Source organism: Amblyomma mixtum, chromosome 8 (genome assembly GCF_055824585.1).
Source record: "Amblyomma mixtum isolate Tamu chromosome 8, ASM5582458v1, whole genome shotgun sequence".
Lineage (NCBI taxonomy): Eukaryota > Metazoa > Arthropoda > Arachnida > Ixodida > Ixodidae > Amblyomma > Amblyomma mixtum.
In genome coordinates, this window is record NC_143019.1 from 112,674,766 (window position 1) to 112,699,400 (window position 24,635).

A 24,635-nucleotide genomic window follows, 5' to 3' on the forward strand; every position below is an offset into this window, starting at 1 on the left:
GCCACCGCCCTTCCCTTGTTTTCGTGCAGCAGACTTCTCAGGGCAGCACCCATGCGTTTATGGATATGATTAATGCAATCTTCTTTCGCGATTTCCACAAAGCTATAAATTTTTTTTTCATGCAGGGTGTTGAATGCACGACTATCCCTGTCGCACAACATGGTTGTGCACCGTAGTCCATGCTGGCTCAGTGGTCGGCCAAACAGTACTTTAGCTGCCTCCACTTGCATTTGGCTGGGCTTGCTCAAGCTGTTTTTTTGGCACAGGTGGCCAGCTTGCCATTCTTCATAGTGAGCATCACCTTCTTTAGGACCCAGATGGCATCCTAAACAAAAGTTGCTGTGGCAGCTGCCAGTGAACACAGCTGGCTTAAAGATCGGTAAACAAACCACGAGTTTCTCTTTTTGTTTCTTGAGATGCGTTGCGTGTGATGTAGCGCTCTACTGAGCTGTCTATGTGTTTAAGGGGGGACATGGGTCTTAGATCATTTTTTTTATTTACACACCAAATGCAATGAAACTGCACAGACTTATTCAGTTTTTTCTGCTGATTTCAAATATGCAATTTGTTTATTTCTTGGCCAATTAGTTCCTGAGATATTATATATATATATCATGCCATTGTCTGCTGAAACAATAAAAAAGAAATGGGCCACCAGAAATTTAATTTTAATGTGTGGGTAGATACTACAATGTGTGAGGAATGCAACGCTGGAAGCAGTTTTAAGTTTCTTGTCCGTGTGGACAAATGGGCTTAATAGTTAGTTTCATGTGTGTCATGTTTTCTGGCACTGTATGTCTGGTCAACTCACTTGAAAACTAACTACTAAGCCCATTTGTCCACACGGACAAAAACTGAAAACTGCTTCCAGCGTTGCATTCCTCACACATTGTAGTATCTACCCACACATTAAAATTAAATTTCTGGTGGCCCATTTCTTTTCTATTGTTTCAGCAGACAATGGCATGATATATATAATATCTAAGGAACTAATTGGCCAAGAAATAAACAAATTGCATATTTGAAATCAGCAGAAAAAACTGAATAAGTCTGTGCAGTTTCATTGCATTTGGTCTGGAAATAAAAAAAAAATGCTCTAAGACCCATGTCCCCCCTTAAGGGGAGAGGCTCCTCAAAACAACTTTTTTTTTATTATTTGTACCAGAGACTTCAAAATTCAGCCAACTAGACAGTTTTTTATGCAGATTTCAAATATGCAATTAGTTTTTATGTAGCTGCTACAGTTCTGAAGTTATATTATACTTTAATGACAAATTATAACGATTTTATGGGCACTTTTTTATGCCCTAAACTTTCACAAAAGGTATTGTGCTATAGCTTATTTAGCTCTTTGTAGATCACAGAGTGCCGATATCTAGTCAAAAAACGTGTTCAGTTATTGGAAGTTAGACAAAAAAAATTGACACTTCAACCATTGCTTTCTTCAGTTCCCTGAAACATAGGTTTGGTTTGGTTTATGGGGTTTAACGTCCCAAAGCAACTAAGGCTATGAGAGACGCCGTAGTGGAGGGCTCCGGAAATTTCGACCACCTGGGGTTCTTTAACGTGCACTGACATCGCACAGTACACGGCCCTGAAACATAGCTTCGTTATATTGTAATTACTGACGACCGATAATGAAATTTCAAGTAGATATCGGCATTCTACATACCTTCAAGAATATGTATGCCAAATTTCGTTAGTATACACCAATTCTAAGAGTACAAAAGGCTTCCCGGAAGACACGAAAATATAAAAAAAATTTCAAAATGAGAAAAACAGGTTTGAAAGTTTCAAAACATTCTATTCTTCAAAATGCGATTGTTTTCCGATGAATCTTGGTCACACCCAAGAGCAGCTTTACAGAAAGCACACACAGTTCCTAGAAGGCTCCTGCGCTGTAGCTTGGCCCTTCCCGGCTCCTACGGTTGGTCTCCTCGGTGCGAGCCCTTTTCACTGCGCTCCGACGGTGCGCCCTTGCTTCTGCGGTTCGCTTCAAGTTCATCTTCTTTATGCGCATGTAATCAGAATGGTCGCTGCGTGCAACCAACTCTTCTGGGGGAAGTACCCCAATCTCTTGAAGGACTTCTTCAAAGCCGGCATGGCCTTTGTTGTACCACAGCACGGCAATAGCCGTGGCTGTCTCCACAGATGTCCGAGAAGCAAATTTTGTTTTTGGACACAGCAGCCATATTTTACTATTGAGCGACTCCGCTGCGTTTTGCGTCTTGCCATGAAGGCACCGAGCCAGGAGCTTCTCATCAGTAAGGCGCTTGTATATAGGCATAATTGCCAAGCCCTGAGCTTTTGTCAACAAAGGGGTATGGCGTGGTGTAGGCTCCCCCAGTGCTTCAGCACGCCTATGTTTGCACCAGGAATCTGGTTCAGCAGGGCAAAATTTGTGGCTGCTGGCCCCATCACTGGAGCAACTATGAAAATAGGAGGCCCATATAGCAGTGTACATGCTGCGCACGCTGCATTTGTTATTTGTTATGGCTATTTGATAATATGTCTGCAGTTTCTGGATGGCTGTGACAGATAGCTTTTGACCTCGTGGCAGTGGCGTTGTCATTTTTCGCAGAGCAGTGCCTAGGCGTTTTGCAACGTGGTTAGTGCACTCTTCTTTTTCGATGACAGTGTCACCGTACACCTCAGCCCCACAGACAGCAGTATAGGCCTTGCTATCACCGTCGCTCAAGAAAGTTGTGAACCGCAGTGGGGTCTCATATGACAAAGTCCTCTGCCATATGCGCACTGCTGCCTCAGGTTCCATAGCATGAGATGAACAATCAGTGTTCTTTTCGCATACAGGGCGATGAAAGGCTTGCCATACCTCATCATCATCACCCATGGGCTTGTGGATACTGCAAGCAAGACAGTAATTAGAAAGGACTTCAAAGTCCAAGCAAAGGCCTGTGTCCAGGGACACAGCTGTGCCCACTCCGTTGTGGCTTTTATGGCCCCTTTTTTGCCACGTGCCGTCAAACATGACCGGCACATCGCCGCCGCCAACGGCGTCCTTTGTCACCTTTCGTGCCTGTTCCAAGTTTTGGCGAACAGCTTCCATTGCAGCACCATGGAGCTTCTTGGAAATAGCATGGAATGTCTTGTGATGCAGTGGTTTTCGAAGGCCGATGATTGCGCAAAATCGCGAAAGCTGGTCATATCCAGCACCTATAGCACGCGCTGCCAAAACAGCCTTCACGTTTACGGCGAAGCCGTCGCGCGAGCTCCCGCTGTCGTAGCGAGTGTTCGCCCCGGGGTCACCGCACTCACCGGCCGAAATGATCCGCTTCGACGTGTGCGTGAATGAAAGCACAGACTCTGGGCAGTCGGGATTTTCGCAGCGTAGCTCTAAGTACGACGAAAGCCCTTTGCGCTTCTCAGCTGCTTCTCGGACGGCGAGTTTCCGTTCGCGACAAGTAGGGCATGCCGATCCTGCCACCAGTGCCGTCAATGCGCCGATCTCGCACAACACCGTGCTAGCAGCAGGGGCACCGACCGACCTTGAGTCACTTTTGAAGAATTCCATCTTTTTCTGAGATGCACTGACGAAATCCATAGCAGCGTCGATTTCACCACTGTCGCGGTGACCGTTGTCGGCGGTAGGCCTAACCGACGCCGGAGCGTCGCGTGCGTCATTCCCGGCTGTCGTTTTTTTTAACAGTCTTACGCCGTTTCCCTCGGTACTTGTGCCGAGTTCGATACTTCCGGGCGTCGGAACTGCACTTTTTCGGGCTAGTCATCACGAAAACGCGGAAAGAACACGGGAAACTGTGCGGCTTTCGAGAACACGCAGCAGCGGTGGTTCGGCTTTAAGAGGGTTCACCAGTGGCAGTGTCCATAGGAAATACATGGGAACTTTCAGAAGCTATACCGTGTCTAAATATGGCTCGATTTTCATGAGGTTTGTGGCAGCGTTTTCTTCTTGAATGAATAAAGGAAATGTTGCGGGCAGATTTTATTGTTTAAGTTTCACTTTTTTACCAATTAGACGCAAAGTTCCAGAAAAATGGTGCTTTTAGATATGTAGGTCTTTCATGTCATCTCGTGAAAAAACCAAGCCAAAAATCAAAATTTCGTCCGCAACATTTCCTCCCTTTTTCTTTCTTGATTGTTAAGACACGATTTTTATCCATATCGAAGTTAGTGTTAGCCTTTTACAGGCTCTGAAAGTTGTGTATGTATTTTCTGAGGGGATTTGAATTTCGCGCCAAAATTTACTAGCGCGGCGTGGCTCCATCTGGCGACAGAATATTTTGTCGCTACTGCACTCTACCACCAACTTCTTGCTTGTCTGTGTTCGTGCGCATGCGTTTTTCTTAGAACCCGGACGAACTTCATTTCTTTCTTTCTTTTTTTCTTGCTTGGGCTGTATTTCTAAAAGATTCCTGCTTTTCTTTTTTTCTCGAGCTGGTGGTGCTAAAAAGAAGTGAGATGCAAGGCCACACCTACAAGCTACCCCCCCCCCCCCCCCCCCCCCACACACACACACAGTAAGGCACTGTTTGCACCAAAACGCAGGTGTGTCGAGTTATCCGGCCAAAAACCGGTTACTGGGTTCATGTAAACGCGCCGTGTCGGGTCAGGAGTCGGGACCAGTCAACTCCGCGCAAAGGGGTAGGTTGACTCAACTCCTCCCTGCCCCGATGTGCTTGTAAACGCTGTCGAGCCGAAAAAACGGAGGGGAAAGGATAAGCGCGAAATTGTTTTTGCTTGCGCCGTCGCATCTCCGAAGCAGCGGTGGCGTGCCTCAATCTTGGATATGTTACCACTGCTCGCTTGCAATGCGAGGCTCGAAGCTTGGTGTCGCTGCAGTTGAACCGGTCTTCACTCGCTGAAATCGAGTTTATGCAAACACGCGACGTCTGGTCCTTCTTTTTACTTTCTTATTACCAAAAATTTCAGGGGGCACTTGGGGCATTGTGCGTGGAGACGGCGGAGATTGCAGCGTTGGGCGTACGTTCGCTCTTGGTCTGTAATGCGTAGCCGGGCAACTCGTAGAGCTTCTGCACGCTGCAAGCAGGCGGTGACGTCAAGTATGTCCTCATTGGTGACGTTTGGCAGCATGGCGTCCAGCGTTGTGGTTACTTTTTGCCGTAAATGAGCCTAAAATGTGTCACATAGTACTGGTCTCAATAAGTGCGCTGTAGTAGACGAACATGACGTACGGAAGGAAGACATCCCAGGCCTTGTGTTCTGCGTCGGCATGCATGCCGAGCTCGTCTGCAATGGTTTTGTTCAAGCGCTGCATGTGGCCGTTCATCTGTGGATGAAACGCGTCATCGTCCGACGGCACCTATACTGTAGCGCAGGATGGCTTGCGTCAGCTGCACAGTGAACGCAGTTCGTGTGTGTCGCGCGGGACACAGTGAAAGAAGGAAAAGCGAAACACACGCTGTAGCCAGAATGGGTGTTCTAGGCGGTTTCTTGGCTATCGTCATTTTCCGACGTTTCCTTCAAAGGTCGCTTGAGCGAGCGAGCCTTTTGTGCTTCGAGAATGTAATCAGGCTCACGAATTGGAAGGCCACGGCTCCTCCTTGGGTCCACGAGCTCAGGCAGCAAGCAGTACATATAAAATTTTTTGAGCCGCGGCAACATCTCGTCCTCCCAAAACGATTGATTCCTGGAAATCGCTTCAGTGCTGATGCCTTTTTTGGTCCACAGCACAAACAAGCACTTTTTACGGCGAGCAATATTCAGCTGTCCTTGCACTTGGTACCAGTAATTACTTTTTGTCTTCAGCTGCAATCTCCCGCTCTTGTTTTCCTCACAGCAGACTATTTTTTTGGCGCGAACTCCTTCTAGTGGAGTAAGGTCCCTCGCTGAGTAAGGACACTTGACTTCAACAAGAACGTCCTCCCCAATGAGTCCGTCCGGGGAAGCGCCAAGAAAGGGGTTCTCCTGGTCAACAAACAGGCCGCACTCCTTCACCACGACGTTGCACTCATTTTCGATTTGCTTGAGTGCTAAGCACTCGTGGTCTTTTCCATACCGAATCGCTTCGGAAGTTATTTCCTTGTACAGGATGTCGCCAACTGTCCGCCCACATCCCGTCGTTGGTTTCATTTTACAAATAGCACCAAACAATGATGCTGTCAATCTCTTTCGCCTTTCTTGTTTCCACAGAGTGCATCCACTCTGCTTCGACGTTGCTCGCTGCAGGTCTTCGATGTTGGTTGCTGATAGCGAAAGCGATTTCAGGAAGGTGTCGGAAGTAGATTGAAAAGCACCGGGCTCCATGTCTGGTAAGCCGTAATCAGCATCGGCACCAGTATGTCGCTCCTTTTCTCTGCGCTTGCAGCGTGAAGTGGTTGGTATCTTCTTTTTCGGTTAGCTTTCGCTTTGAATTCCTCCTAGAAACTATCGCCTTCACAAATGATTCTGTGCATCCTCCAAGCTGCCCTCCCGAAATCCTGCGCGCGATTTTTTCGTGGTATGTTCCTCGGCAGTTGAGCGATAAGGAGGCTGCAAAACACCTTGTCTCGTAGGATCTTTTCAAACAATAGTTTATCCTCTTTCCTCCTACAAATTTCGCCACAATGGAGTTGTAATGTTCGGCAGCATTGTTATCGACGTCCATTATTAGGCTCGCCGTGTTTGCAACCACTCTGCTCATAGCAACACAAATTTCTTCAAAGATGCCTTTTTGAACTATTTCAGGAAATATATTTTCTTCTCCCGCTTTGCTTCCGGAACAGAAGTAATCAGCGCAGTTAGCGTGGTCTCCGAACACATGATTTGGGCCGTTCTTTATGTCATGAGCAAGACGGTCTATTTTTTCAGAAAACGATGCCTCTTCAGAGCTTCTAACTTTTATTGCTGTTGCAACTCCATGCCGTAGGCGAACAGCTGTTTGGAGAATAGAGTTCTTTAATTTAGGAGGAATTTTTTCTAGCCGCTTCTTCTGAGCGATCTCTCTTATTTTTGCTGCATAGTTTCGAAGTAGGTGGTTCCTGCACTCAATTTTTTCAACCCGCTGGTTGCCATACGGTGCTGCTGCTACGATAGATCTGTAAGTGCTGGAATCGCCATCAGCAATAAGTTTTGTATATTTGATGCCATGTAGCTCAACGCTTTTCTTGAAGCCTTCCACCACAATAGCTTGCTCCATGCTTGTTGAGCTTCCCTGCCAGTTCTTGTGGCACTGATGCTGTTTCGGGGTGGCACCTTGTGGAGTCCGGCCACACATTGCGCATATCTTGTTTTTCACGCCAAGGTACAGGACCTTTCCAGTTCTGTGACCAACGATAGCAGCCTGAAAGAGTAAGACCAATATTAGTCAAGAAGCTGCCCTACTGGCTGCACTGCTAATCGCTCGAACATATAGGTATTTCAGCTTATCATGCCTGCTATTCAAGTGCTACTTTAAAACTACCTCTAGGCAGTTTGATGCCTTTCGATCACAACGGTACATAGCCCCGTGTACATGCAGCTAGGTTATGAAAGCGCGGATCTTTTCCATACCTCCCCAATAGCCGAAAGAACAAGTGTGAAATATTTCAAGTACAAAATGCAGCGCTTTTTACCGCTATGGCAACTAAATAAATTCGTGCACTCACCACGCCTGACGGAGCGTCATATTTGTTCCTGTAGGATCTCTTTGACCACGCACCATCTGCGATGACTGCTATCGTGGGTGTACCGTCACTGTCAATGTCGCCGCATTCTCTTGCCAGCCTTGCCTCCTCTCTGCGCCCGCTGTTTTCATTTCCTCCCAGGCGGCTTGATTGATAATGTTGCCAACGTCGTCCTCTATTTTCGTGTAAGTGTCCGATGACATTCTTGGGATGTTCATAGACGCAAGCAGTTCGTTAAGGTTTGAGAAGCCACAGCCAATTGACATTATTCCACACACCGCTGATGTGTTTATATCGCCGCAGCCGCTGGAAGCTTGCGCATCAGATGGCGGGTCTGTGTGGATGACATCCTTCCTTCGGCACATCCTGCATACAAGAGTCAACGTGCTTCGTAGACCTTGCTTTCTTTCAGACACACAGTCCATATCCGCCAAAGTGCAGTTGAAGGGAACATGGAGGGCGGTCTTTTGCAAGCTGGTCAACAGGTACTGAAGGCTAACAATGCGCCGCCCTTGAATTCCAGCATTTGCACTGCCGCTCTTTATGGTGGTGATCGCGGGACCTCCATTAGCAATATCTTCGTCGCACGACTCTGTTGTGCTCATCACTGAAGATGACAGGGCACTTCCTGACACCTCGGATTCTTTGATGGGGGCTTCAACGTCTGCCGGCCTTGGGTTGTGCTCGTTGACTTCTGGGGACGCAGAATCTTCAGCAGGGTGGGCAAGGTCGCCACCATAGAGGGGATAGTGTGTTTTGCACGTAGGAGGTTCGTTATCACGAGCTTGCCTCTTTCTGGTGTTCGCAATCAGTGCACCTGCACGTTTACGCTTCCCGTACCTGAAATTCTTTGCTGGCATTTTCTGCTGACTTGTTGCCTGCTGGTATTCAAGCACCTTGAGACAAATCAGGGAACAAAGTACGGCGCACAAAAGTGCCACAAGATGATGGCTACCGTCAGAACAAGCCAAACTCAAGCCTTGTTGGTGCTGAGAAGCGGAAGATGGGTGTCCGGCCCTGGGAACGCTCGTACGAGACTAGGCAAAGTAAGCTGCACGCTGTCACTACAATCGAGGACATCCTTCTGCAGCTAGAAGGCTACGCGGGAAAGGGAAGAAGACCAGCCATGAGCCTTGTGCTTGTAACCAGCCGGAGGGACGACGCTTACAGCAGCATGGTCAGTGCAAGAATGAACCACTGTTTATTGAAGGCACAGCTTTTATAGGCACGAGCAAGAGCGCTGTACCGGAGGGACGACGCTTGCCGGCGTTCTGGGCCAGCCGAGTGGGACGCGCGCCGGCGTTCTGGGCGAGCCGAGTGGGACGTGCGCCGGCGTTCTGGGCGAGCCGAGCGGGACGCGTGCCGGCGTTCTGGGCAAGCCGAGCGGGACGCGCGCCGGCGTTCTGGGCAAGCCGAGCGGGACGCGCGCCGGCGTTCTGGGCGAGCCGAGCGGGACGCTGTAACCTACTGCGCATTACTGTTGCGCATCCGACCACACCTGTCTGCTCAGGCGAAACCAGTCACCCCACCTTACCATTGTAAAAGAATTTTCGCAGAAAAGACTGAAGGAAGCTTAGGCGACCCAAACCAGAAACGCTAAATTGGTGGGTTACTGGGAAATGGTCCATTGTATGACCCCCACATCCTTCTGTGCTCAATGGCTTGAGAGGGGGGTCAACTTTTTTGTGCTTCGGTCTCTGGAACCTTGGCCGCATACCTACAGATAGTTCTGGGCTCTACTTTGTGTACGCGGAAGAACGAATACTTTTTTTCGTGTCGCGGTGTAGTTTACACACCTGGAGGGGGAATAGAACTTCCCTCCTTTTTGGGGTACTCAGGTGCTGCCATCTATCGACAGAAAAAGTTCAAATCTGAGTTGCCTTGTAGCTGGTGAGCCCTCTTACTGCACAAAAGGAGCACCGCCGTCCAATGGCGGCGCCGCGCTGCATGGCGCGCAATTCAAAACACGCGACAGTCTCGTCTTCTTTCTCGTTTTTCTTTTATTCTCCGTGAACATACGAGACTGACGGCCATTGAACCTTGGAGGAAAGGGCTGACGCTGCACGCCCCGATGATTGCAAATGGCGGGCGGTGAGGCTGGATTGCGTGAGAACGATGCAAACGGCGCGGACTTTCTAAACTTTCGGTGGATTATAGAGTCACCGCCGCTCACTTAGGCGCATTTTTTGGTAACTTCTCGTGTGAATTTCGGCTTGATATTTACAGAAATAAAAGCTTATACACCAAAGATGACAATGCAGCTTAAAACGAAAAAGTGATTTTTTTTTAGAAAACCGCGACTTTTCGACCCGCGTCTCCCCTTAAAAGATCGGTAAACAAACCACGAGTTTCCCCCTGAAACTTTCTCTTTTTGTTTCTTGAGATGCGCTGCGTGTGATGTAGCGCTCTACTGAGCTGTCTGTGTGTTTAAGCAGCAATAACTGACGGGGCCCACAGGTCACATGACTAGCAAGTTATTGTGGCATGTGAGAACAAGCAGCTGAGAACTGCGACCTGGACCACTGTTAAGGTGCAGGCTGTCTCATACAGAGAGTTGAATTGAAAGAGGCAACCACTGTTGAAAGTGAGAGTGCAAATTTCAGTCACCATGACAACATTCCGAAGATTCTCGAAGGTGACTCGGACGCATGTGGTGGTGAACACACCAGTCATCCAAAGCCCAGCAGCAGCAGGAAGTATGAACCTTTTGAAGGTCAACTATTGCCTGCCCTTTCTACGGTTCCTAGTGTGAAGAAACCACAAAATTTTTATGGTTGCATCAAGATTTACATACCGACAACCTTGCGGAATTCAGCGTATTATCACTTTATTAAGGATGCTTAGAAATTGTCTCAATTATCTTTTGAAATAAATTCAATTTTGCAGCAAATAGAATGCTGAGCTTGCTGATAGGTTTGCACCTTGAAATCGAGCACATACCCAGTAAACAGTTCAGTGACTGTTCCCTCACAGATGTGCAAGGAATGGCTTCTCGTTACTTCCATCATAGAAGACTGCAATGCTGCCGAAGTTCGAAAATTTTTTGCCCGTTTTAGCAGATTTCTCGACTCCCGTGGAGTTTTGAAATCAGATTTTAGCGTATTTCCCGATTGAATAATATTTTGAGGGCAGGTGCTTGAAGGTACAAACATTCCGAAAATGCGTTTTTCTAAAAATCAATTTTCTGACCATTTTTGACCATTCTGAAACCTGCGTCCGCCTGAAGTGGAGATTGAGCAGCAGGTTGTCGATCAACCCGCAACGATATGCACACTTCACGCCGTTGATGTTTCCTTGGTTGAGCGGCTGTACCAACGAAGTGCAGTTCGGCGGAAAAAATCGTAGCTTGACATTTGTCAGCTCCAAGTGGTCGACGTGATGGGCGGAACAGTTGTCCACTGAGAGGCACACGCTGCGGCCGCCATTCTTCATCTCCTGGTCGAATGCCTGGAGCCAGTCACGGAAGATGTCGCGACCTCTACGCTTTCTTGTTCGAAGTGCACTCCACTTCCAGCTTCCAGGCGTTTCTGAAGCACTGTGGCTTCTTGCTCTTTCCATTCACAAGCGGCACCCGCTTATTGCTGGCATCCATGTTGGCGCACAGGAGAGCAGCGATACGCAGTTTACTCTGTTTGCCACTAAGGCAGCGATCACCTTTCAGTGCCTGCGTCCGATTTTGTAGCATTTGATGACGAAAAATGAAGTTTCGTCCACATTATAAACTTCCGATGGCCGGTATTGCGTCAATATTCCTGGCATTTCCTTCTCCAGCCAACTAGCGGCTTCACGCACGTCAGCCGACGTTGACTCCCCTCACAGCACCCGTCCGACGATCCCGTACCGGGCCTTAAAACAAATCAAATCAAATCGTCTTTATTTCTCTCTCAAGGAGAAAAGGGGGTGACGGGTAAAAGCCGCATGACTGCGGCTTGACAAAGCCCGGCCCCCTCTATGTACAGTTCGGCAGTATTGATCGTGCACATACAGAATTAAATTTCACACTTCCTCTCAGACCTAAAATTTTTTTTTTTTTTTGCACCCTACAGAACAAAATCACTCCAAATGAAAGCACATGCAGTTTTAAATACATTCGAAACACACATTCTAGAACACATCAGGTTTTAAACATAAAAATTTCAAACACACTCTGATTAAAAACACGTTCAGTTCAATAATTTTCAATTTTTTAAAATTCTGGAAAAGACGTTACCTTTAGTGGTAGCAGAAAATTAAGACATTTTACAGCAAGAAAGCACCAATAAAAAATAAAAGGCACCAAGAAAAACACAAAACGCAATCATACAAGAGAATCATGTGATGTTGGCTGCAAGGAAATGTGCATGTAGCGCTCGTAATGACAATTTTTCCGGGAAGGTATTGATGAGCGCAAGGCTATTTAGAAGAATAGCAGCATGATACGAAATGGACTGGCGACCGTACTCTGTACGACAGTGAGGCACCACCCATGCGTCACTATGACGTGTATTGTAAATGTAAGTGGGGGGGCGAAGGTTTAACAAATTCAGGATGCTGTGATTGCACGCCGATACGGATGAGCGATATGTACAAGATAGACGGTAAGGATAAATGCATTCCGTGGGAAGCAGCTTATAGCGCAAGAAGTAATCGGAAGTGTGTGCATGACAAGGGACATTAGCAATAGCACGCAAGGCACGTTTCTGGCAGATTTTAAGTTTCTGTATGTTTTCTTTCGTTGTAGTTGACCAGACTAAATGGCAGTAGTTAAGTGTCGACAAAAATAGTGCGTTATAAATTAAGCGTTTAACTGTTGTTGGCAAGAAGTTGCGGTGTCTGTTTAGTATCCCGCAAACCTTATTAAGTTTGTTGCAAAGCCCATCAACATGCTTGTTCCAAGTTAGAGTTTCCGATAATGTTACGCCAAGAGTCTTAATTTCATTAATAATGCTTACCTCTTCGCAGTCTAAAAGAATTTTGCCCTTGATGTTTACCTTTGTGTTCTTAGTACGGAAAAGAATAGCTTGAGTTTTTTTTGGTATTCAACCGCAGGTAATTTGTTTGCGACCAGTCTCTAACTAATGATAAAGCGTGATTTGCCGAGCAGACTAGATCATCAGTATTTGCCCCTCTGAAAAACATAGCAGTATCATCCGCGTACCCAACCCATGTAGCTGTGTTTAGAAGAGAAAAAATGTCGTTAATATAAACAACAAATATTAGAGGTCCTAGAATACTCCCTTGCGGTACGCCGGAAGTGATGGTTCTTATGTCGGAATTATGATTGTTATTGCTGACATACTGGCACCTGTTTTGAAGGTATGAGGAAAGGAGACGATTTGCACTACCGCGTATTCCGTAATGCTGCAGCTTAGATAATAAGGTTACATGATGTACGCAGTCAAATGCTTTCGTGAAATCAATATACAGTCCTAGTACAAGTTCTTTGTGTTCAAAAGCGTCAATAATGAATTCTTTTTCTGTTAATAGTGCCAATTCTGTGGATTTGCCTTTCAGGAAGCCATACTGGTGCGGCGAGATAAGTGAGAATTTGTTTAAAAAGTTGTAAAGGCGTGTGTGCATTATTTTCTCCAAGCCTTTTGAAAATATGGGTAGTACGGAGATGGGACGATAGTTATTTATGGCATTTTTATCACCCCCTTTATGTAGAGCTACCACTTCTGCAATCTGCATGTTCTTGGGAAAACTGCTGTACTCCAGAGCTAAGTTGTATATCTTATTCAGGACAGGTGCGATCAGGTCTAGGATATATTTCACTGGGGCAATCTGCATGTCGTTCACATCAAGTGATTTAGAATTTTTCATTGTCTGGAATGCAGCAATGATTTCAGTCTCAGTTGTGGGGAAAAACACCATACTGTTACTAACTGCACTTGGTCCAGGAAGTGGGACAGAGCTTATTGCTGGTTTACTGTTTGAGGTGCCAACACTAATAAAATGGTCACTAAGCATATCAGATAGCTGTTTGTCAGCCACAATGTTATTACCCACACTCAAACTGGTGAGTACAGCTGGGCTTTTACTTCGAAGAAGACTGTTTAACCGCTTCCATAATAAATCAGGGTTTTTAATTGCATCACTGAACTGCGCCATTAAGTACTGATCTTTAGCCTTAAGCTAAAGTACTTAAGCTTTAGTACTTAAGCTTAGCATTTAGACGATTTCTGAACGACTTAAATGCTTTAAAATCTGACGCATCTTTTGATTTTATGAATTTCCAGTATAGTGCGTTTTTAAATTTAATTTGAGCTAGTAGGTAGCTTGTAATCCATGGCTTTCGAGAGTTTTTGGCACTCGAGCGTGTCGTGTAAGGAAAGTGCTTTTTGTATATGTCCGTAATATCTGGCAGGAAAGCGTCATACATGGAATCAACATCAGTGTTTTTAAGAACAAGTGTGGGCCTGAATATCAGCACGAAAACTGTTTAAAGCATTAGTGATCATTTGAAAAAACCATGTAGATGAGTTTTCTATCTGTGGTGCTGTTCTATCTTGAATAAATGCGAAAATAGGCAAGTGATCACTAATGTCCCACACAAGGGTGCCAGAAGTTGAAGGCTTGTCGATATTGGTAACAAAGATATCAATTAGAGTTTGCGAAGATGATGTTATACGTGTAGGCTCATTGATGAGGTTGACGAAACCATATGCATCGAAAACTGATAACAGACCAGTTCGATAGCTGGAAGAGACAGTCAGGTCAATGTTAACGTCCCCACTAAGAAATAAGAAATACTTGTTTAAAGATATGAAGTCAAAAAGCTGCTCAAGAAATCGCAGAAAAACGGTGATGTTTGCATGCGGTGGGCGATAAATCACGGTGAAAAATCTACAGCCATCTCGAACAGTCAGTGCCTCATAGTTCTCATTTGACGCAGAAAATTCTTCAACAATATGCGCGTTAAAACAGTGTTTTAAAAGGAGCAGCAAACCACCACCCCTTTTCTGCGGACGACAAAGCGCAAAGCTTTTATAATCAGAATGATCAAAGGTACAGGAGGCTTCAGTGTACCAAGTTTCAGATACCATAACAGCATCAAACTTGATATCCACGGAATTGAGTAGCAGTTCAAAGTCATCGTGCTTATTTTCCAGCGAACGGGAATTTAGGTGAAGAAAAGACAATGTGCCTTCAGGTTTCAGGCTTTTGAGGCAGTCGGGCTTGACTGGCATGAAATTTCATGTTTCTGCGTACTTTGGCTCATTGGTTCAGATATGACTACGTGGTCCCATCATCGCTAGTCATGTTATCTAGGTCACTCATTGATGCGATATGGATCACAGACGAGCCATCTTCCTTGCGCGCAAAAATTCTTCCGTCTTTGCACCATGCGTACTTCCATCCAACTTGCTTTTTCTTTCTGATTGTAGCCCCGAGTAGCTGCTTGTTACAACGGGTGAGGTGCTCATTTATGAATACTGCGTTGGGTGTTTCGCATCCGAACGTTGCAGTTGTGACCCGGTTTTTCTTTGCCTTTGCTAGTACACTGTTTCTTTTGCCGCGACGCATGAAACGCACAATAATGTTTGTTTCACTTGAGTTGTACCTGGGTACTCTGTGACACGTGTCAATGTCGTTTAACGAAATCGGTTCACCCACCGCCTCGGCTAGCTTAATGACAACATCGCTGGGTTCAAGATCAGATGGCGCACCCTTAATTTCCAGATTGTTCGAGCGGGAGTACTGCTCAAGCTGCTCTACACGCTCAACTAGCTTGCGGTTTTCATCTTTCAGTGCTTTGTTTGTTTCTTTCAATGTCTTGATTTCTTTGATTAGCACTTTCACTTCTTTGTTTGTTACATTCATATCGTCACAGGAGTCACTGCAAAATTTGATGCTCGATTGCAAGGATTGAAATTGAGCTAGAACTTCTTTTCGGAAGTCTTCTAGCTCAGATCTCAAGTCGCTATCCTCACAAATTTCTTTACCATCGTCTTCTTTAGCCTTAGTACCTCGTGTGTTGCGACCAGTCATTATTCCACACCACACGCACAAACCAGCATGCACACATACAAAAACTTCAGCAATAGACTATAAACCCTTCGGCAGCAGTGCAAAAATACAACAACGCGAGAACAGAGAGCGTACCAAATGTTTGTTGCTTACCTGCAAAGTGCAGGAAGATTAGTGAACGTGGCAAGACGCGCACTGCTGCCGAATGGAAACCCCGTCAGTTGTGCTCCAGCTATTTGTCGATGATCCCAGGTGGCGGGTCAACTGTCAGCGCAGGCGCAGAGCTCCGATAGGTCCGCAATCCCGTAAGGTGCTGAATCAGATGCGTGGCTTGGCTTCCGGCGACGAACAGCTGCTTTAGGGTACTTGCGTCGATGAAATGCCGGATACTTTGGCTGCAAAGTGCAGGAAGATTAGTGAACGTGGCAAGACGCGCACTGCTGCCGAATGGAAACCCCGTCAGTTCTGCTCCAGCTATTTGTCGATGATCCCAGGTGGCGGGTCAACCGTCAGCGCAGGCGCAGAGCTCCAATAGGTCCGCAATCCCGTAAGGTGCTGAATCAGATGCGTGGCTTGGCTTCCGGCGACGAACAGCTGCTTTAGGGTACTTGCGTCGATGAAATGCCGGATACTTTGGCTGCAAAGTGCAGGAAGATTAGTGAACGTGGCAAGACGCGCACTGCTGCCGAATGGAAACCCCGTCAGTTGTGCTCCAGCTATTTGTCGATGATCCCAGGTGGCGGGTCAACTGTCAGCGCAGGCGCAGAGCTCCGATAGGTCCGCAATCCCGTAAGGTGCTGAATCAGATGCGTGGCTTGGCTTCCGGCGACGAACAGCTGCTTTAGGGTACTTGCGTCGATGAAATGCCGGATACTTTGGCTGCAAAGTGCAGGAAGATTAGTGAACGTGGCAAGACGCGCACTGCTGCCGAATGGAAACCCCGTCAGTTCTGCTCCAGCTATTTGTCGATGATCCCAGGTGGCGGGTCAACCGTCAGCGCAGGCACAGAGCTCCAATAGGTCCGCAATCCCGTAAGGTGCTGAATCAGATGCGTGGCTTGGCTTCCGGCGACGAACAGCTGCTTTAGGGTACTTGCGTCGATGAAATGCCGGATACTTTGGCTGCAAAGTGCAGGAAGATTAGTGAACGTGGCAAGACGCGCACTGCTGCCGAATGGAAACCCCGTCAGTTGTGCTCCAGCTATTTGTCGATGATCCCAGGTGGCGGGTCAACTGTCAGCGCAGGCGCAGAGCTTCGATAGGTCCGCAATCCCGTAAGGTGCTGAATCAGATGCGTGGCTTGGCTTCCGGCGACGAACAGCTGCTTTAGGGTACTTGCGTCGATGAAATGCCGGATACTTTGGCTGCAAAGTGCAGGAAGATTAGTGAACGTGGCAAGACGCGCACTGCTGCCGAATGGAAACCCCGTCAGTTGTGCTCCAGCTATTTGTCGATGATCCCAGGTGGCGGGTCAACTGTCAGCGCAGGCGCAGAGCTCCGATAGGTCCGCAATCCCGTAAGGTGCTGAATCAGATGCGTGGCTTGGCTTCCGGCGACGAACAGCTGCTTTAGGGTACTTGCGTCGATGAAATGCCGGATACTTTGGCTGCAAAGTGCAGGAAGATTAGTGAACGTGGCAAGACGCGCACTGCTGCCGAATGGAAACCCCGTCAGTTCTGCTCCAGCTATTTGTCGATGATCCCAGGTGGCGGGTCAACCGTCAGCGCAGGCACAGAGCTCCAATAGGTCCGCAATCCCGTAAGGTGCTGAATCAGATGCGTGGCTTGGCTTCCGGCGACGAACAGCTGCTTTAGGGTACTTGCGTCGATGAAATGCCGGATACTTTGGCTGCAAAGTGCAGGAAGATTAGTGAACGTGGCAAGACGTGCACTGCTGCCGAATGGAACCGAATGGAACGGTGGAGCCAACCACTGCTTCCCTCGAAAGAATCCTTTTTCGAGTAGTCAGCCGAAATCCTTTGCTTTTTGTTGCTAAATTGTGCCGCTCACCGGTACATTCTGCGCTCTGGTGTCCACGAACCAGCCGAACGCAGCCTTTGTCGACATCTTGATATGTAGCAGGCTTCCATCGCCTACATTGGGTGCTCGTTCCACATTTCACTGATGTTGAAAGCGTACTCGATTCAGCATATCTAGGAGTACTAGATATGCTGAATCGAGCCGCAACGTCTTTCTTCTTTTCACTTTTCATAACTGCTTACAGAATCGCCGCTTTTTGTTGGGCGTTCCGCTTACCACTCGTGGTAGCGACGCACGCGGGCATAGACACGGGAAACCAAAGCAACGTCTGCGATGTATCCAGCACGTGTGCTAGCAGCGTGTGATCAACGCGACAATGTGGACAAGGAGTACGGCGGCGATGGCAGCCATGCAAGCAATCACATGGGTTGGCAGGTCCAATGAGAGACGGGCGTGCAAGCTGATGCATGCACAGCAAAGAAGCCTGAGGAGAACGGGAGGCATGCGCAGAGGTATGCGCCGTCGCCGGTGACAGAGCGCAAGGAAAAAAAAAGGGGGACGGGTGGAAGGGGGAGGGTTGGCTCGTTCTCTCCCGCTTGCTACCCAATCGCTCACACTGGCACCGCTTTCCCCTCGGCCGTCATCGTCATGGCGACATTTTCCTTCCGGGAACATTTTTTTAGGTCACGAGACTTCGTTGTAATGAAATGGCAACAATATCACTTCGTTATGTCGAGGCAAAGTATACATGGTTTTCAATGGGGATTAAGTTAACCATGTCTCGTAACTTCGTTATATTAAGGATTTCGTTATATTGAAGTTCGTTATATCGAGGTTTAACTGTAGACGCCTGCTGACAGGGAAAATGACAGACATTGTTGTAACGCACATCGGCAGAAACAACTTGCTTTGGCAGACATAAGAAAGAATAAGGAACACAATGTTGCGAGCAGTTTTTTGATTGAACAATTATTTTTTATTTTATTGCATAATGGGGTAGTGGTCACAAATGGGGTAGTGGTCACAAAAAAAGCCATTTAAAAACAATTTTGAAGAAATTTTAAACATTGGCAATGGCTTAGCTCAGCTGTGCCAGGCTGTACGTAGTGAGAGGTACAGTGTATCTCTGGATACGTCTAGTTGTTTTGCTTATCGTCATGGCTACGTGTTAGACATTAAAGACTAGACATGTGGTGACAGAGATGGGGATCAGAGCTAACTTTTTGTTCTTTGACCTAGAGCAATGAAATTTGGTAGCCACACTCAAAAGTGTCTTAAATGAAGACATATGGAGTTTCATTGTGATAGGTTGAATATTTTTCAAGCTACAAAATGTTACATGTGTTCCGCTTGTGGAAAACCTGGCACTGTAACGAAACATGCCAGGGAGCTGCCTTCAGTCTTAATCTTTGCTCAAAGGAGCCCTACGGGGTACAACAGTTCCAAAGTTTTTTCAAGCCCTTTATATTTTTTTACACAGAACATCATGTTCACGTTCACAGAACATCATGTTCACGTTCACAGAACATCATGTTCACGTTCACTAACTGTGCCAGAACTTGTCATTCACAAATTAGCTCTAGAAAAAAAAAGAACTAAGCCCTCTACGAGATATTGAAGGCTTTCATACCCTCAAGCACACTTCAGGCAATACATAAAAACAAACAGGATGAGAATTGGTCCTGGTATTCCCACACTACCCTCTCCACAGACAAAGCAGGATACCCAAAACGCACTTTTGAGAAAACATCTCTTAAAGTTTTCAGAGCAGTTCACAACTCTCAAAATGCACCAGGACTGTAGTTTTCGCTGTCTTTGGTTACAGTTGACGTTTTGGGGCTCTGCCTTTTGATTTCATGCATGCGAGACGATTTCTAGGCTCGCTGATGGTCCTTTTCTGCAGTCCTGCGAAGGGCAAGGGCACCAGGTTTTACACCCAGTGTAATGCAAAGCTCGGTATAAGCTCGCAAGTTGCCTGCATTGCACCTAGCAACTGCCTCGTATACTGCTGCTTCTACAGTGACGAGGGAGGCATGCTGCTGCTTTGATATTAATGTCCAAATCACTGAATGAAGGCTTTTGGCAGCGTTTTGAGTCTTGTTGCCACTACACCGAGCCAGTAAGTGAGGGTCGGACAAGCGTTGGTAGACTGGTATCAACGCTTGCACAACTCTGCTTGGAGGATGGTACTTGTGTGGAGGTTGTGGCTTGTATTCTGCCTCAGCTGCACGGTGCTGCACCAGTTGCGGGCACCAGGTGGGGATGGGGCTCAGCATCTGTGGATACGATGGGATATAATGTTGCCATCACTGCCCTCTGCATTTCTTCCACATTTGTGCTACTTCGCAGAGCTAGGCCATAGTAACTAGTCAGTCTTTTTGTTGCGTTAGCAACACTACGCCAGGTTTTCGCCTCGTCGCGTAGCCAGTGGCCGGTAGGCACGAATGGCCTTGAACAGGCGTTGCCTAGCAACCGTTTCAGCCAAGCTCCACCAGGTGGCGCCGCCGTCGTCGGCGCCGTGCCACTTACACGTGCATAGTCGCTCGCTCCCGCCACATGTGCGCTCTCTGTCGAGGTAAAAGGTGAGGACGTGGCGCTTCGGAGGGGGGGGGGGGGGGGGTATATGCGCGCTTCGCCTCGGTGGAATCTTGTTATTGAGAGCGCTAAAGAGAAGCAACGGCGACAGGACCAAGCTAGAAAGAGACAACGCGCTCGAGAGACAGCACAAGTACGCGCTGCCAACTCGAAAAGCGTCGCAGCTGATGCAACTGACCAGGCTTAGCCGGAGCTAAACCACGCCTAATTTTTGTCAAATCCTGTGTCATGCCACCTTTCCCACCAAGTGCCTCTCCCTTCTTGGCTTTGCTCACAAGTGAGCGAAGTGCTGTGCCCATCCTTTTTTGCACATGGTTCACGCAGTCCTCCTTTGTGAGAGGTATGAACCCATATGTTTGTTCATTGCACAAGGCCAAGTAGGTGCGGCTGTCTCCATCACAGATTGCGTTTGTGTATCTGAGGTCGTTTCTGTCAAGGGAGCACCCAAAAAACTGCAGTGCGGCTTCAACTTCCATGCGTCCTGCGCTGACATCAGTGTTTTTTTGGCACTGGTGAGCCTTCCATTCATGGTATGCAGGGTCGCTTTCAGTTGGCCCTATTTCACACCCAAGGCAGAAGTTCGACAAGAACTGTACAGGCAAGCACAAGACCCATGTAAACTTCTATTACACAGCCTACACCAATGTGCGAGCTGTGTCCACGTGTCAGCCATGTGCCGTCATACACAACTGTAATGTTCTTGGTGAAGTTGACTTCCATTTCTTTGTGTACATCCTTGACAGCCTCCACAGCACCTGCAAAAACTGTTTGTGCAACCACTTCAGCAGCTGGCTTGAGCCCTTTCTTCAGATGCTCTTGGTACGTCTCTTCTGGTGCAGTCCTCGGTGTGAAACATTCATCACTGCCCAGAAGTCATTCAGACAAGTGGGCCCTTTGCCAATGCCCCTGAATGCTTGCATAGATCTGAGGTTTACATCGAAAGCCCTCACACCTTCCTTTCTTTGCAAGGACCACTGAGAGCTGATAACACCACAAGAACATTTGAGCCCCATTTTCACAGCAAGTCCAAGTCTGGTGTCCCGTTCCACTGCTAGGCTTGGAAGGAATGCAGGCTCTCATTACTGTTTTGGGTTTTACCTCTATGGCACCACTCCAAGAGTTTCCTTTCCGACAGCCGCCCATAAACAGGGAGCAATGCTTTGGAAACATGCGGTGGAATATTGTACCGGTGCTTTGGAGAGGGTTCCTCTCGGGCTGCTGCCTCATTTTGCCGGCACCAGGAGTCCAGTCCCAGTGGGCAGGGGCTGCGGTTTGGTACCTCATCAGTAGAGGTAATGGGATGGTAGGTGGCCGTCACAGCCCTCTGGGTTGCTTATACATCTCCATTATGGGATTTCAAAGGCCAGGCTTAATAATAGGAGCTTAGTTTTGTGATCAGGCTGCCCGCCAATTTTCCCTTGCCTCCAAGGTTCTCGGTACCTTTGTGCTTGGACAACAAAGTCCGTAAGGCTGTTCCCATACGTTTTTGCACATGGTTGATGCAGTCTTCCTTCTGTACTTTGATGTATCCGTACACATCAGCCTCTTGCACTGCTAGAAAAGCCCGACTATCACCCTCTGAAAGCATTGTCGTATAGCGAAGGCCATACTTCTTCAAAGACCTTTCAAAAAGTATAACGGCTGCCTCAACCCCCATCTCCATCTCCAGCATTTTTTTTCGGAGTTTTTTTGGCATAGGTGCCCAGCCCTCCAGGACTGGTAAGATGGGTCATCATCTTTCGGACCTCGCTTGCAGCCGGCACAGAAGTTGCACAATACAACGTAATCAAGCATGAGTCCTGTAAAAAGTTTGATGATGGTGCCCACACCTATGTGGGATGTGTGGCCGCGTGTCATCCAAGTACCGTCGTATGACACTGCGATATTGCCAGCGTTCCCAAGGTCGAGTTGATTATAAAGTTCTCGAACTGACTGCGCACACTCTTCTGTCACTTCTTGGGCCGCACGGGCTGCTGCAGGCGTCGGTTTTTTCTTCACATAGTCTTGCCACGTTTTGTGAGCACCGCAGTGGGATATGTTGAGTGACGAGAAAATGTCATTCAGAGCTGTCTGCTGGTTCGCAGTGCTCTGCATTGCACGAGCATCGTGCACATTCACGACGAAAGGGTTAGCTTTCTGACTGCCGCATACCCGCGGTGAACTCCATGCAGACGATGTGTCCCCACAGTTTGTGTACCGAAGAAAAAGTTCAGCGGCGAGGCCGTATCCTCACTCACCTTTTGCGAAGCTAACGTCGTCGCCGCCGCACGTTTTACACTTCACGTGTTTCATCGCACTGTTGAGCGATTCTAGGCAAATGATCGTGAAGCTTGCCTCGTCGCGCAGACACTCCGCCAAGCTGTTGCCGCGGAAACAAGCAGACTTCCGCTTCGTTGCTGGAGTTGAGGCGAGTTCCCGGAGTTTTTGTTTAGTTTTCACATTCTTTTCAAGCTCATCTGAGGGCTCGAGCATAACTGTATCACGGCGGATGCAGGCGCTGCCGCTAGCGGCTTCCCGTGCTGCGGAGCGAGTTAGGCCTACCTACGAGCCTCGCTGACTCGATCGTTTGGCACAGGAGTTTCATCACTGTTGGCGTGCATAGTTAGAGCATGGTGCCTTTTGAGGTTATCGACGAGCGACTTCTTCCTTTTCTTGCCACCAAATTTATGCCGTGAATGCACCTTGCGCGCAGAACCAGCCATCGTTGTGTGTTTCTTGTGCTGTATGATCCGGCACAAAGTCGCGTCTCCCCGCAGCCCAGGCGCGCCGAGTAGACGCTGCCAGCCAGCTCCACCAATCGGATGACAACCTGCTGTCACGTGTGCCGCGACAGCCAATAGGATTTTGAATGCCACCTTTTCTTTTTGCTATTTTCTCGCCAACCAACGGGCGAAAGGAAGCAGCTCTGGTGGGAAATTGAAGGCAAAAGGCAGCTGTTTCAAATGCGACCAAGGTGGCTACGGTACCGCTCATGAATTGGACACTAGGCATTGTGGAAAAGTTTCGGCGCAGATTTCAGCTCATATTATGGCGACACGACCCATTGTAAGACACGGCTATGTAAGGTCTGTTCGATTCGCCTGCACCAGTTCTGTAAAGCTCCGCGGCAGTGCGGCAAGTGTGCAGCGCTAGTTCCTGCAGTTGAAGTGCAGCTTGGCCTTGGTTGCTTCCAAAACGAATGGTCGAGTGCAGGCCTGGTTGCCTGGCGTCGCCACCAAATCGCAGCCAGCAGCGTGGCGCCCATATATCAACGGCTGCCAACATCAAGAACCATGAGAAGAATTTTCAAACAGCCCATTGCAGCGAGGTGTTTGCATGCATCAGCCTCGATTAAACCTCACGGCAGATAAGCGAAACGCCCCGCCGCGGTGGCTCAGTGGTTACGGCGCTCGGCTGCTGGCCCAGAAGACGCGGGTTCGATAAACGGCCGCGGCGGCCGAATTTCGATGGAGGCGAAATTCTAGAAGCCCATGTGCTGTGCGATGTCAGTGCACATTAAAGAACCCCAGGTGGTCGAAATTTCCGGAGCCCTTCACTACGGCATCCCTCATAGCCTGAGTTGGTTTGGGACATTAAACCCCAATAACCAATAACCAAACCAGATAAGCGAAACACACGTGTGTTCTTTTACTGAACATGACTGAGGTGTGCGCGCGCCGGCTTGCATGTTGAGCGGTTGTTGCAACAACATGCATAATGCTGCATGCACGTGAGTACTTTTTAGTTAACATAACCGTCTTGAAGATTTGTTGTAACTTTATTAGTCCAAAGGAAAGACGCCGGTGACGGGTTCGTTGAGAGCGCGCAGGTGGAGAGATTCAAGGTGCGTGCCAGCAAGGGCCGCGGTAGCCACTTCCGTCGCTGCCTTCTTGGGTGGCCAGTCACGTTTCATAACAATCGGGCCTGTGTGGGGCACCGTTCTCATCGAAGAGTGGAATAATTTGTTTATCGCATAGCTCAAACCATCGTCTGCTTCCATGGCAGCTGCACCAATTCGGCACTGACCACTGAGGAGGTGTACAGTTTTCCTGAACTTTCCTTAAAGGGACCCTGAAAAGCTTTTTGCAAAGGTTAGCAAAAGCCCACGAGAGATCGGTATTCCATCACTTGTCGCCGCACCGCAAAAATTGTTAAGCGAACTCCATCAACACCGAAGATATCGCCATAGTCCTTCAATGTTTTTTCTGGTCACGAAACTCCGGCCAAAGTTTCATATAGGGACAGCGCGCGCCGCTAGTGGCGCGGCTGTCGGCGAGGGGGCAGGAGTCGCCGCGCGAGCCCTGCTCGCAGCGGCTGTTTTCCGGCCAAGAGGCTCATATTCGCTGGATATTTGTGCTTTCTGGACATCGGTATTTGGGCTTAGGATGGACACTACTTTACTGGTTATCACCTGAAAGCTTGGCTGCAACATCGAGACACTAAAAACCCTGTGCGATCGACGACGGCCGCTGTAAACCTTGTTAGCGGCTGTTTTCTGGGAAACTACTAACGCGCTTACTTTCTCTCGTTGCTTTTTACAAAAAAGCGATTTT

General features: G+C 47.9%; 3 protein-coding genes and 2 pseudogenes across 9 annotated transcripts in view; 1 reads left to right on the forward strand and 4 right to left on the reverse strand.

The window, feature by feature from the left end:
- LOC149333962 (uncharacterized) overlaps window positions 1-24,635 on the forward strand; it is a 159,797-nt gene that overhangs the window by 18,501 nt on the left and 116,661 nt on the right. The window lies entirely within an intron of this gene.
- Window positions 1,764-3,752, reverse strand: LOC149333963 (uncharacterized). The gene has a single exon (XM_089558841.1). It carries the CDS (start codon window positions 3,560-3,562, stop codon window positions 1,883-1,885), a length of 1,680 nt encoding a protein of 559 aa, XP_089414967.1. The 5' UTR covers window positions 3,563-3,752; the 3' UTR covers window positions 1,764-1,882.
- On the reverse strand, window positions 4,944-6,327 carry LOC149333964 (uncharacterized). Its single transcript, XM_089558842.1, has one exon. It carries the CDS (start codon window positions 6,241-6,243, stop codon window positions 5,419-5,421), a length of 825 nt encoding a protein of 274 aa, XP_089414968.1. The 5' UTR covers window positions 6,244-6,327; the 3' UTR covers window positions 4,944-5,418.
- On the reverse strand, window positions 19,290-21,155 carry LOC149333965 (uncharacterized; annotated as a pseudogene).
- LOC149333966 (uncharacterized) lies at window positions 21,155-23,004 on the reverse strand (annotated as a pseudogene).